Raw genomic sequence first — 13580 nt, forward strand, 5'->3', positions numbered from 1 at the left:
TGGGGGTGGTAGTAGGAGCAGAATGAGGGGAGAAAACAATAAGATAAACAAACACACTCAACTAATGAGCGCAGTTGTGACGGGATCACCAGTCCGGCTCACAACGTAAAACTAACTTTTAAAATGTGTTACTAAGTTTCTCTGCCCAGACACAGAACAGCCTCTTACGTGAATCTTTGTAAATGAAGAAAAAGTGGTTTGATCCGGCCAGTCAGTGTTTCTTGATGAAACAAAGGGTAGTTACGCTCAGCAGGGGATCCTGATAAAGAGCTGCTCTCTCTCTCTCCTGGTCCAGATGAGGAATACGTTGATGTCTCTTTAGAGAACCTTGTTGGGCAAAAGCCGCTCCACACTGATCACATCTGTAAGGCTCGTCTCCAGTGTGAATACGTTGGTGATTCTTTAGAGTATATTGTCGGGTAAAAGCCGCACCACACTGATCACACCTGTAAGGCTTGTCTCCAGTGTGAATACGTGAGTGAGTCTTTAGATGATATTGTCGGGCAAAAGCCGCACCACACTGATCACAGCTGTAAGGCTTGTTTCCAGTGTGAATACGTTGGTGAGTCGTTAGAGTACCTTGCTCGGCAAAAGCCGCTCCACACTGATCACACCTGTAAGGCTTGTTTCCAGTGTGAATACGTTGATGTCTCGTTAGAGTACCTTGCTCGGCAAAAGCCGCTCCACACTGATGACACCTGTAGGGCTTGTCTCCAGTGTGAATACGTTGATGTCTCGTCAGATGACATTGCTCGGTAAAAGCCTTTCCACAATGATCGCATCTGTAAGGCTTGTCTCCAGTGTGAATCCGTCGGTGTTTCGTTAGATCACCTTGCTGGGCAAAAGCTTTTCCACACTGATTGCATCTGTAAGGCTTGTCTCCAGTGTGAATCCGTCGGTGTTTCGTTAGATCACCTTGCTGGGCAAAAGCCTTTCCACACTGATCGCAGTTGTAAGGCTTGTCTCCAGTGTGAATACGTTGGTGTCTCGTCAAATGACCTTGCTGGGCAAAAGCCTTTCCACACTGATGGCATCTGTAAGGCTTGTCTCGAGTGTGAATACGTTGGTGTCTCGTCAAATGACCTTGCTGGGCAAAAGCCGCCTCACACTGATCACACCTGTAAGGCTTGTCTCCAGTGTGAATACGTTGGTGTCTCGTCAAATTACTTTGCTGGGCAAAAGCCGCCTCACACTGATCACACCTGTAAGGCTCGTCTCCAGTGTGAATCCGTCGGTGTTTCGTTAGAGCACTTTGATGGGCAAAGGTCGCCTCACACTGATCGCATCTATAAGGCTTGTCTCCAGTGTGAATACGTTGGTGAGTCGTTAGGTGATTTTTCTGGACAAAAGCCACTCCACACTGATCACACCTGTAAGGCTTGTCTCCAGTGTGAATACGGTGGTGATTCTTTAGATGATACTGTCGGGTAAAAGCCGCACCACACTGATCACAGCTGTATGGTTTATCACCAGTGTGAGTTTTCTCATGGATCTTCAGGTTTGATGAAGTGGTGAAGACTTGCTCGCCATCATCACAGCAGTGTCTTTTGGGTCTTCCTTTATGATTCTGTAACAGAGAAGATGACTTACTTTTTGGCTGCATTATCAAAAGCCTTTTCAGTTTCAAGTATGGAGCTAGAACAGTGTCATTATTCACAAATGCAAAGGACAAAATTCACACGTGTGTAGGATAAGATATACAAGTGTATTTTTGATGCACACACACAAATATAACCTGATTTAAAAACGTTTTTTTGTCTGTGAGCTGCGCTGGATTTGCATGTGACTTTTGAGACTCCCCTGACGTGACTCGATTCACAAATGCGTTTTTTTTAACACGGAAGGATCTGAAACCAATCAGATATCTTCCTTTGTTTCAGCCAATCATAAGAGCGCACCCCACGTGGGGAACGATTTACTCTTAAACCAATCAGATTAAAGGGGCGGATACACCTGCTGTTTGAGCTGCGTTGTGCCGTTGGGCTTAGAAAAGTGATTCAACATTTCGAGTTGATGAAATGAAGATAATCTTCTTGGTCATAGTGAAATTATTTAAACAAGACCAAAAGATTTGATTACTGTTAAGAGAGGTCAGCCGCCCATTTGGAAATCGGAAGAGAGACTATCTATTTTGGACATTAACCTGTAGAGTTTCAATAGTAATTTTGAGGTTTTTGGATTAAGTAACTACTATACTTAGCGGTAGGACAGGGCGATATGGCCTTTTATTAATATCTCAATATTTTTAGGCCATGTCACGATACACAATATATATCTCGATATTTTGCCTTGAATTAACACTTTGATGCATACAATCACACCAGTATGATGATTCTATACGTCTACATTAAAACATTCTTGTTCATACTTCATTAATATATGCTCATTTTAAACTTTCATGCAAAAAGGGGGAAATCACAACTGAGTCAAACGCACGTGTAAGTAGGTGCGCTTGTTTTGTGTCTCTCAGCAGCTTCAGCTTCAGTCTGACCACCAGTCTCAGCAGCAGCTTCTCCTCTTATAAGGCTGGCAGGGTGGAGAGGCTGACGAGCCACACCTGTGTCCCGTCAGCCTGAGTGGCTGCAGCTCCTCCACCCTGCCACACACCCCCAACAGCAAACTCGCGCCGGGGTCCGTCCGGCCGAGTCTACTCCCCCCCCGCCCCCTCGGAGCGGGAGAAGAAGCCCAGAACCGCCGACTGCGCCCCGGGCCTTCCTGGCCCGGACGGCTGCCGGGAGCCGTCGGGAGGCCGCCCTCGGCGTCCGGCCGACCAGCGGGAACGGTCGGGCGGCCGTCCTCGGCGACAGGCCGACCAGCGGGAACGGTCGGGCGGCCATCCTCGGCGACGGGCCGACGGCCGAGAACGCCGCTCTGGGTACCGGGCCCATGGTGGCCTCGGGTCAGACGGTGCGTCCAGGACCGCCTCCTCCTCCGTGACACGGACCCGCGCCGGCCGCTGGTCCGCCTCCAGGACCGCCTCCTCCACGGTGCAGCCCTGGTCTGGAGCTAGTGTGTCCAGGACCGCCTCCTCCGTCACGCCGCCCTGCTGGTCCGCCTCCACCTCTGCAGCCGACTCCGCCTCCGTCATCGCAGCCGACTTCGCCGCCGACTCCGCCTCCATCCCAGGAGCCATTGCCTGGCGGCCTGCAGCGACTGCCTCACGGCCGGTCGGCTGCAGCGCCGCCAGCACTGCCACGGCAAATCTCAGGCGTGGAGCCGGGATGGGTCGCTCCGTCGGCCCCGCCGTCTCGGGAGCCGTCGCTTGGCGGCCCGCAGCTTCTGCCTCCCGGCCTCTCAGCTGCGGCGCCGCCAGCCCCTCCCACGCTGCTGCGGCGAACCTCAAGCGGGGCGCAGGGGTGGGTCGGTCCGCGGGCATCAGCGCCCCCAGCACAGTGAGCTGATGCTCGCCCTGGTCCTGGAGCAGGGCGGTCAGGTCCGCCATGGCCTGGGCGAGCGCGTCCAGGGCCCGCTCCGTGCCTCCCTTCTCCATCCCGTCGGGCCCCACGTTGGGCGCCAGTGTAGCACGGCGAGTGCTACGGGGGCCCGACCGACAGGATAGAGGAGGACACGGAGTTTTGTGCAGAACCCTTTATTGCCAAACACCCAGGACACACGTGCACAAGCACAGCTTCACTCAGCAGCTTCAACTTCAGTCTGACCACCAGTCTCAGCAGCAGCTTCTCTTCTTATAAGGCTGGCATGGTGGAGAGGCTGACGAGCCACACCTGTGTCCCGTCAGCCTGAGTGGCTGCACCTCCTCCACCCTGCCACACAGCAGAACCGCTGAGGGGGCGGAGTTTTAAGACCAACGGCAATAGCAAGACGGTGACATTTTCCAATAAGAGACAAATTGATACGGATCAGTGTTTTTGGCAGCCATTTTAGATTTATGGTAAATGGCTTACACTTATATAGCGCTTTCCAGCTGTATTCGTACAGCCCCAAAGCGCTTTACACTGCAAACATTCACCCACACACGCACACATTCACACACCGGTCGTCGGCAGAGCTGCCATAGACAACGGCGCTGGCCTGACAACCGGGAGCAACCGGGGGATTCAGTGTCTTGCCCAAGGACACTTTGGTGGACACAGCGGAACTAGGGTTCGAACCACTGACCTTCAGGTTCATGGGCGAACGCTCTACCAACTGAGCCACCTTCCCCAGCAGGTCTTAGTCTTAGTCTTTTGGACGAAAATGCTTATTAGTTTTAGTCACATTTTAGTCATTTCTATATGTGATAGTTTTAGTCTAGTTTTAGTCGACGGAATCTCAAAAAAGGTTTTAGTCCAGTTTTAATCAGCTTTAGTTAAAAAAAAGAAAAGATAAAAAGTATTTTCTCCAATATTTACTAGAGATGCACCGATCAGGATTATGAGGGACGATCACCAATCACCGATCTCGAAAACATCAGTATCGGCCGATCCCGATTTTGCCGATCACTGATCACAGCGTGAAATCCATAAATTTGTCAATATTGTTTTCTCATGTACATGACATTGACATTGTATTATTAGATATAAAAATTTGGAGATTAGGTGTAAACTCGGCTTATATTAGTAGCTTCAGCTTTCCTGTGGTACTAATTATGTACAACATGTGCACCAACACAGACAACAGCAGACATGCCACTCTCTAAAAGTTGATACAAGTTGCAAACTATAAACCTTAGTTTCCCTGTGGAAAGAGGAATTCAATCTTAAAATAAAAATGAATTATGAATTATTAAGCTTTGTGAAAGCTTTAGTGGTAGCATCCACCGCGTGTGAGGAAACTCTTGTGAGTGAAGCAAAACTCTTCACACTAGAACTCCACATGTCACGGTTGAAGCGACTGACACGACTGTCGTCCTACATGAGGCTTAGGACTGTAAATAGTCTGGTAAAACTCCGACAGGATTTCATCAGTGAAATATTTACGACACGGCAGCGTGCACAGCGCGCACCACGGATCTAAGCTGCAAACGTGTTTAAACCCGATCTCTTCTACAATTGAAAGTGGCTGATGAGCAAATCATATGAATTCATTTTCTTATGATGTAGTTCTTTATTTTTCTTCCTGTCGTTTATAAGTCTCTGTTACAGGTGTTATAGCTGAGTTAGTGCCGTTGCTGCGCGCTCCTTTTTTTCTCTCTGCCTAAGCAGCAGCCAACTTTGAAAACTCAATATACTCCATGTGAATAGAATAGTAGACTTTATTGATCTCCCAGAGGAGAAATTCAGTCGTGCAGCAGCCAAAACACACACACGCTTTATACAAAAGATTTAAAATAGAAATAACCATAAATAGTTAAATAATAAAAAAGAGCAATATAAAAAGTAGAAAAAGGACTATGTAAAAGAGAAAAAAAAAAAGTAGTTGTGGCAGAGTGGAGGAGCTGCAGCCACTCAGGCTGACGGGACACAGGTGTGGCTCGTCAGCCTTTCCACCCTGCCAGCCTCATAAGAGGAAAAGCTGCTGCTGAGACTGTTGGTCAGACTGGGACTGGGAAGCTGCTGGTGATCTGTGTTCTGGGTGATTTGGGTGAGAATAAAAAGGGTCTGCACTAAACTCCGTGTCTCTCCATCCTGTCGGTCGGGCCCCCGTGGCACTCACCGTGCTACAGTAGTAAACACCAAATAAACTATAATATAATAATATTTACAAAATATTTTAAAAAAATACGTGAGGTGGTTATTGCACTTTTAAAGAGGGTTCCTGCCGAAGTCGATCACCACCTCCTTCGTCTTGCTGGTGTTGATTTGCAGATGATTCCGTTCGCATCATGAGACGAAGTCAGCGATGACCCCCCTGTACTCCAGATTGTCTCCCCTGGACACGCGTCCCACGATGGCGGAGTCATCGGAGAACTTCTGGAGATGACAGGAGTCCGTGTTGTGGTGGAAATCTGAGGTGTATAGTGTGAAGAGGAATGGAGCGAGCACTGTACCCTGCGGGGCCCCCGTGCTGCAGACCACCACAGACGACACACAGTTGCAGAGCCTCACGTACTGTGGCCTGTTGGTGAGGTAGTCGATGGTCCATGCAGCCAGGTGACAGTCCACTCCTGCTTCCTCCAGCTTCCCCCTGAGCAGCGATGGCTGGATGGTGTTAAAAGCACTGGAGAAGTCAAAGAACATGACTCTCACAGTGCTGCCGGCGCTCTCCAGATGCGCGAGTGACCTGTGCATCAGGTAGATGACAGCATCATCCACACCGATGCCAGGCCGGTACGCGAACTGCAGGGGGTCCATCACATCAACCACCTGCTGTCTCAGGTGGCCGAGTAGAATCCTCTCCATGGTCTTCATCAGGTGGGAGGTTAAGGCTACTGGTCTGAAGTGGTTGGGCTCCCTTGGTTGTTTGGTCTTTGGAACCGGAACCACACAGAAGGTCTTCCACAGGAGTGGAACTCTCTCCAGACTGAGGCTCAGGTTGAAGATGTGCAGGAGCACAGCATAGAGCTGGTCTGCACAGTCCCTCAGCAGCCTGGAGGAGATGCCATCAGGACCAGCAGCCTTCCTCGCCTTGGTCCTCCTCAGCTCCCGCCTCAGCGAAGAACTTTCAAATGTCTTATCAGCTTCGTTGTGTTGAAATTCTTTTGTAACATTCCTACTCGTCCTTTGGACACACCTTGCAAACTGCAAATTTGTTGTCCTTTTCAGACATTGTAAAACTCCCACACCAGCGAGGCCGACGCCTCCTCAGGACTGCTCGGTCTGAGATGCGGGAATGCCCGCGCGGGTGGCGGTTTGTTGTTGTAAACGTCATCAGATCGGCCGCTCTGAAATATTATTTTCCGATCTCCGATCAAAACCGATTATCGGCCCGATCATGATCAGGGGCCGATCGATCGGTGCATCTCTAATATTTACAATAATTAAAAGGAATGGTTTTAGACATACAAGTTTTCCACCGAACAGCAAATACTTTCTGATCTACAATAAGGATTAAAAGGGTCAAGAACAAAAACATACTTTGGCAATTGTATTTATTTATTTATTAAAATTGTGCAAAGACATGCCCAAAAATGGATGAGTAACATGCACTCAACTTGACCTTGTCTGCCAGTGCAATTAAGTTGCAAAACAAAATGTTGTAAAAAAAATAACCATACAACCCCAGTGCATGTTTAACTTGTTCAAACATTCTAAAATAAAGTAATAAAATAATAAAAATCGCAAAAAATGTTTAACTACATGAATTAGAGAGGGGGTCTTACTACCCCTTGTGCAGTCTAACAACAAAAACAAATATCCCAGTAACAGCAAAATTAGCCTACCGACCTCGATAAAGTTTGGGGAAAGCGCTTAGCTCTAAAATTACTCTTGCTCTATTCCGGCGGCCACGACTGAGGTCACCTGTAATGCTTAACACTCTCTCAGCAAATGCTTGAGATGCTGGCATGGCCAGATGATCCAAGGCGATAGATTTTAGGATTGGATAAACAGAATCTCCCTGTGCAGCCCAAAATTCAAAGGCAGTCTCTTGGTTTATGGGCTATGACAGCTGCTCCTTGAATTTCCTCATTTCCTCCTTGACACACGACTTTGGAAGGCTAGACCTGGATGGTCTGGTTTTTTTTTTACAAGAATTTGAATCTGGGCCGCTTTCTAGTCTGTGGTCTCTCTTTGGACTCTTCTTCTTCTTCCTCCTCCTCCTCTGGCTCCTCATCTTCAGCCTCCTCCTCCCGTACTACTGGTGGCAGCGATTGAGCAATGTAATCTTCTGCTTTTCCCAGAAGCGCCTCAAATTGCTCGTCATCGTTTTCAAGGAGTACTTCAGGTGCAACTGTTGGGTCGAGGAAGCATGCAGCAGCGAGGGGTGAAAACTTAGAGTCAGTGTGATCTAGAAAGCAGCTGAACCGCTTGTCCATGTTTGCCTTCATCTTCTCTGCCAGGGAAGCTAAGTCCTTGAAGCTAGAACCCTGGGCATGGGGGAACTCAGACAGGTGACCCTGCAGGTCCAGAAGGGCAGGCACCACAAGGGATAGGGACTGTGTGTCGCTCTGGAGCATCTGGGTGTGCTCAGCGAAGGGGAGGAGTAAATCTCTTAGAGCAGTCAGCCTCTGCCACTCACTTGGTAGTAGATAGTCCCAGCTCATCCCATCCCGACCTGAACTACTGAGTCCTTGATTTGGAGAAGCCGTGACATCATCAGATATGTGCTGGACCATCTAGTAGGGCAGTCTTTGACCACAGTTAGATGACACAGCTGCAGCTGTCGCTCAGTTGCCACCGATGACTTGCGGAAGAGCTTGACAAGCACTCTAACTATGCTCAGCAGTTGGTTGACACTCAAATCTTTCTGGATCATATTCACCACAAGTTGCAGTGTGTGAACAACACAGGGGGTCCTATCTACGGCTCCAAACCTAGACAGATAAGACAAAAACACAGATAGAAAAAAAAGACAATTAATTTTAAACACCATGCAAAATAAATAATTACTGAAAGTTACTATAACCTAACATAGGTTATAGTACATTGATAGGACTGACAGACTGAAAATGTAAATTAACAGCTGAACTAAAATAATTATCACCTCAGAGTCTTCAGTTTCACTGGTGTCGATGGATTCATCCTCGGAGCTGGTGGGGTCATCCGGTTCATTAGCTTTGAATGCTGCAATCACGTTGCTTCCGTTATCAGTTATGACTGTCAGGGTATGGTCAGCCTCTTATCAAAGGTCTCCATCATGAGGATGAAATCTTCATCCTCAACTGTGCAAGCAGGGAGACCAGTACGTCCAATCCAAAGAGCGATCGCCTGTTCTTTGGCACGTTGTTCCAGCGAGTCTGGCTTATGTTTGGATTGTGCGGCGAAGGCTGCTAGGATAGATGACTGTGCCCTGTCGCTCTTAGGAACACCAGGTTTCTCTTTAGGAGTTCTGGTCTCCAGGATCTGGATGAGGAAAAAACAAAGAGGGGGATAAATTTACTCTCTCTGTATACAAAGTGCACCTCCTATAGAGGTCTACAAATGTAGGTATATAAACACACAATGTTCATACATATTACGAACAATAATAAGTATAATATAAGTTATTACACTTGCAGCCCGACCAGAACCCCGTCATGTACTACACAGACTGCGGTTAAGCTAGCTGTCATTCGTACTCGCGTGGTCAAATCAGCCACTCGGCTACCAGTAACACACACAAGCTACTAAATTGATTTCAGCACAACTAAATTAACTTAAGTCTGGGTTAGCCGCGCAACCAAGATAATTTTAGACTGAAGTCAGCAATTGATAATATGAAATTGATAACAAGTCGACTGTGGAGTAACACTGTATGTATATGAAATGTTAACAGGACTTGGTCTAACTTACCTTCGAAAAAATATCCGTGTGGCGAGTCTTCAGGTGCCGCTTGAGGTTGGTGGTGTTCTTTCCCCTGAGTTTGTGGCCACATTTATTGCTGTCTCCCTCCACGATACATTCAGTCTTTCTTTCTGCTTGGTTATATTTAAAATATGTCCATAAATCGTTAATAAAGCGTTGTTTCCAACCACCGGGCCCCGTGCCGCTGCCGCCGGCGTCCATCCTCTTACCGCAGCAACACGTGCGACCGCAGCAACACGTGCAACCGCAGCCGTGTTGCATTCAGGTGCTGCTGGCGTGATGCCAGGTGGGCGTGACCAAACCAGGATAGGTCGAGTCGAGCCGCTGCTCCTTCACATTGAGAGGAGTCAGCTGAGGTGGCTTGGGCATCTGTACCGGATCCTCCTGGACGCCTCCCTAGGGAGGTGTTCCAGGCATGTCCCTCCTCCCTAGGGAGGTGTTCCAGGCATGTCCCTCCGGGATGAGACCCCGGGGAAGACCCAGGACACGCTGGGCTGGCCTGGGAACGCCTCGGACTCCCCTCGGAAGAGCTGGAGGAAGTGTCTGGGGTGAAGGAAGTCTCTGTTGAGGCTGCTGCCCCCGCGACCCGGGAACGGATAAGCGGAAGAGGATGGATGGATGGATGGATGGATGGATGGATGGATGGATGGATGGATGGATGGATGGATGGATGGATGGATGGATGGATGGATGGATGGTAATTAGATTCTCAGTGTATATTTTGTAATACTGATGTCGCTCAACCCAAGGCAAAAGTTTGTAATTTCTGATATGTGCCTTGTTTGTTTGTATGTTTCAATAAAAAAAAAAACATATTCTGGTGTAAAACTAAGTTAAGGATGAAAGTGAAGATTGTGTATGAATTAGCAGGAAACATCAAGATGAGAATATGTTTTCAGATAGAAAGTTTGGGCAAGTTAACCTGCATGGGGACCTTTCTCCAGCAGAGAGCAGCAGAATCTGGGCAAAGGAAACGGCGCCAGCGACCTCCGTCGTCACTTGTGTCCAGCTGGTATCAGACCGGGAACAGCGCCACTCGCGGCCACAGCCAGAACTGCAGGTCGCGGACGCGTTCACTGTCTTTTTGAGAACGTGCACGTCCACGCGCCAAATGAACGCAGGATACGCGTGACGACAACGACGCGTACGCGTTCTGAACTGCAAGTAGAACTGAGCCCTAACTGATGACGGTTGGATTCTTCCTGATGTTGGTCCTCAAAGGCCTTCAAGAAAGCAGCTCAGCGTGAAGTCAAGACACTAAACTGTGGTGTTTGTTTCAAGATAACGGAGCCTGGAAGCAGGTTTACCTTCCTCTTCCTCAGCTTGGAGTCGTTGAGCTCCTCCTTGTCGGTAATCTCCTGCTTGGGCGGCAGAAGTTCCAGCTCCCTCTCCTTGGCTTCTCTCAGCAGCTGCTCGGCGGTGATCTGCACCTCGGCAGGAGCTTCCTTCTTCACCTGAAACACCACAAACACCCTGAAATATCTCTGCAGGAGCTTTGTTCTTCACCTGAAACACCACAAACACCCTGAAATATCTCTGCAGGAGCTTTGTTCTTCACCTGAAACACCACAAACACCCTGAAATCTTTCTCCACCCACTTTTATGCTCCCTGTGTCTTTTCAGAATCCAAAGAATTGAAAGGACAATCAGGATTTTGTGTTTCCTTGAATAATGTTTGATGGGTGATGTTTGATAATATCCTTGAATAATGTTTGAGGTTTTTTATCTGTGCTGTATTTATTTGTTCCAAGAAACTGCAGACGCAAATGATCCTAAGGCTAACTCTGGTGCAATGCATCACATGTTTACATGTATGTTTTTAATTGCACATGGTCCCTCTCAAATAAGATTTAAGTAAGTAAGTAAACTCTCTGGTCCTGGTCTGGGTTTAGGGGGTCTTGACTCCAAGTTTACCGACGACTGATATGTTTTCTATGCTGTTGACTGCACATTAGTGCCCCCCCCACCAACTTTGAAACATGTTTTCTCCAGATTTCAGGCAGAAGAACCCGGATGTGATCAAAGTTCTGCTGAAACAAAAACTAACCAAACTAAACTAAACTCTGCCAGAAGTCTGGATTAGGGTCGCCACCCGCCCCGGAAAATACGGAATTGTCCTTTATTAGAGAAAAAAATGTTGCGTCCCGTATTGAACTAATACGGGACGCGATTTGTCCCGTATTTTCATTAATGCCCCGTCTGTCACACACACATCAACACTAAATTTAACAATAATCAACAAAATAAAACACAGGAAACATTAAGGCCAGCAAAATCTTTGTGGCGGGACAACAGGACCTGCTGCGTCTGTGCCATATCTTTATATATTATTATTATTATTATTATTATTATTATTATTATTGTATATACGTGTGTGCCAGACAGCGGGGAGGACTCGGGCTTCACCTCCAGGTCGGGGTCGGGAATTAAAAGTTTCGTTCCGTATTGAACCAATACGGACATTTATTATGCTCTTATTTATTGATGTCATAATATACAGATGAAGGTCGGAACATTTGAATATATTGAAAAACGTCATTCGTAGTAAATTTAACTAAAGGTGAAACAAATATATTATTTCACACTACATTCAAAGTGAGATATTTCAAGCCTTTATTTGTTATGATTTTGGTGATTATGGCTCACAGTTTATGAAAACCCCAAATAAAAAATAAATTAGAGAATATTTTATGAAATCAATAGACAATTCCATCATCAAAATTATAACAAATAAAGGTTTAACATATCTTGCTTTGCATGTAATTACTATAATAACTAGGTAATATATTAGTTTCACCTTTTAAGTTGAATTATTGAAATAAATTAACTTTTACACCATATTCTAGTTGAATTATTGAAATAAATTAACTTTTACACCATATTCTAGTTGAATTTTTGAAATAAATTAACTTTTACACCATATTCTAGTTGAATTATTGAAATAAATTAACTTTTACACCATATTCTAGTTGAATTATTGAAATAAATTAACTTTTACACCATATTCTAGTTGAATTATTGAAATAAATTAACTTTTACACCATATTCTAGTTGAATTATTGAAATAAATTAACTTTTACACCATATTCTTCACCTGTATATTCTACATCTGGGCTGATGTGGACATACATACATACATACATACATACATACATACATACATACATACATACATACATACATACATACATACATACATACATACATACATACATACATACATACATACATACATACATACATACATACATACATACATACATACATACATACAAGGATATTTCAGTTACTATATGGTTTTTCTGTCTATACAGTCATGAAAGTTCAACGCTATTAAAGCACTTTAAACTTTAAATCAAAGCATTTAGTTTTTTCATATAAAATAAACACATTTTTATGCGGCCTCACCTCTTCTTCTTCTCCGGAGTCCTGGTCCTGGTCTTTCTCCTTCTCCATTCTTCCAAAATGTTCCAATCTTCAATGTAACGGGAGTTTCTCTGGTCTGAACCAGAGCAGTGGATAAAACAGAGGCGACGCTTCCATAGGACTCCGTTGGAAATCATGGCGGCAGCACTTCCGGGTTATGGAGCCTTTATTTAAAAAACTTTATTAGCAAATGTTGCTCTACAAACCATAGACATATAAACTAGGACGCCCCGTGGAGCTGCTGCGATACATAGATATAAATATATAAAGATATAGACATAAAGACCACCATGTATCGTTAAAAGCTGCTGTTTGACCCGCTCAGGTTTGATATTCCGGGGCTCGAACCCCCGACACACCGAGGATCATGGCGTCCACCGCGGCAGGGAAGCAGCGGATCCCCGAGGTGGCGAAGGTACGAAACCCGGAGCTTAGGGAAGCTAAGCTAAGCTAAGCTAAGCTAAGCAGGGTTTGGACAGGGCACGGGTTTTAGTCATGAAGTCTTAGCGTTTTAAACTGTTTCTGTGTCAAACTGGGGCTGGTGTCGGGCTCACATTCATATGAATTAGTGGAATCAGTTCTTATTGATGGATTAATTCAGTTTAATTAGTTTAATCCACACTAGGGTTTCCACCTTTCACAAATAGAAATAAGGGACGCCCTGATTTCAGCAGCGCAGGAGCAAAAAAAAAAGCCCCAAAACTTCTAAACTGCATAAAAATGTGTTTATTTTATATGAAAAAACAAAATGCTTTGATTTAAAGTTTAAAGTGCTTTAATAGCGTTGAACTTTCATGACTGTAGAGACAGAAAAACCATATAGTAACTGAA

At 46.0% G+C, this 13580-nt stretch overlaps 2 protein-coding genes across 2 annotated transcripts; both read right to left on the bottom strand.

Annotated features, from left to right (window-relative positions):
• Positions 1-3133, bottom strand: LOC133460949 (zinc finger protein OZF-like). Its single transcript, XM_061741663.1, has 3 exons — positions 3062-3133; positions 699-1567; positions 1-614 (listed from the first exon to the last, which is right to left on the bottom strand). Exons 1-3 carry the CDS (start codon positions 3131-3133, stop codon positions 212-214), a joined length of 1344 nt encoding a protein of 447 aa, XP_061597647.1. The 3' UTR covers positions 1-211.
• A 5506-nt stretch (positions 3134-8639) lies between these two features.
• On the bottom strand, positions 8640-13118 carry LOC133460950 (uncharacterized). Its single transcript, XM_061741664.1, has 4 exons — positions 13098-13118; positions 10631-10777; positions 9312-9527; positions 8640-8882 (listed from the first exon to the last, which is right to left on the bottom strand). Exons 1-4 carry the CDS (start codon positions 13116-13118, stop codon positions 8640-8642), a joined length of 627 nt encoding a protein of 208 aa, XP_061597648.1.
• Between the last annotated feature and the right edge of the window lie 462 nt (positions 13119-13580).

Source organism: Cololabis saira, chromosome 15 (assembly GCF_033807715.1).
Source record: "Cololabis saira isolate AMF1-May2022 chromosome 15, fColSai1.1, whole genome shotgun sequence".
Lineage (NCBI taxonomy): Eukaryota > Metazoa > Chordata > Actinopteri > Beloniformes > Belonidae > Cololabis > Cololabis saira.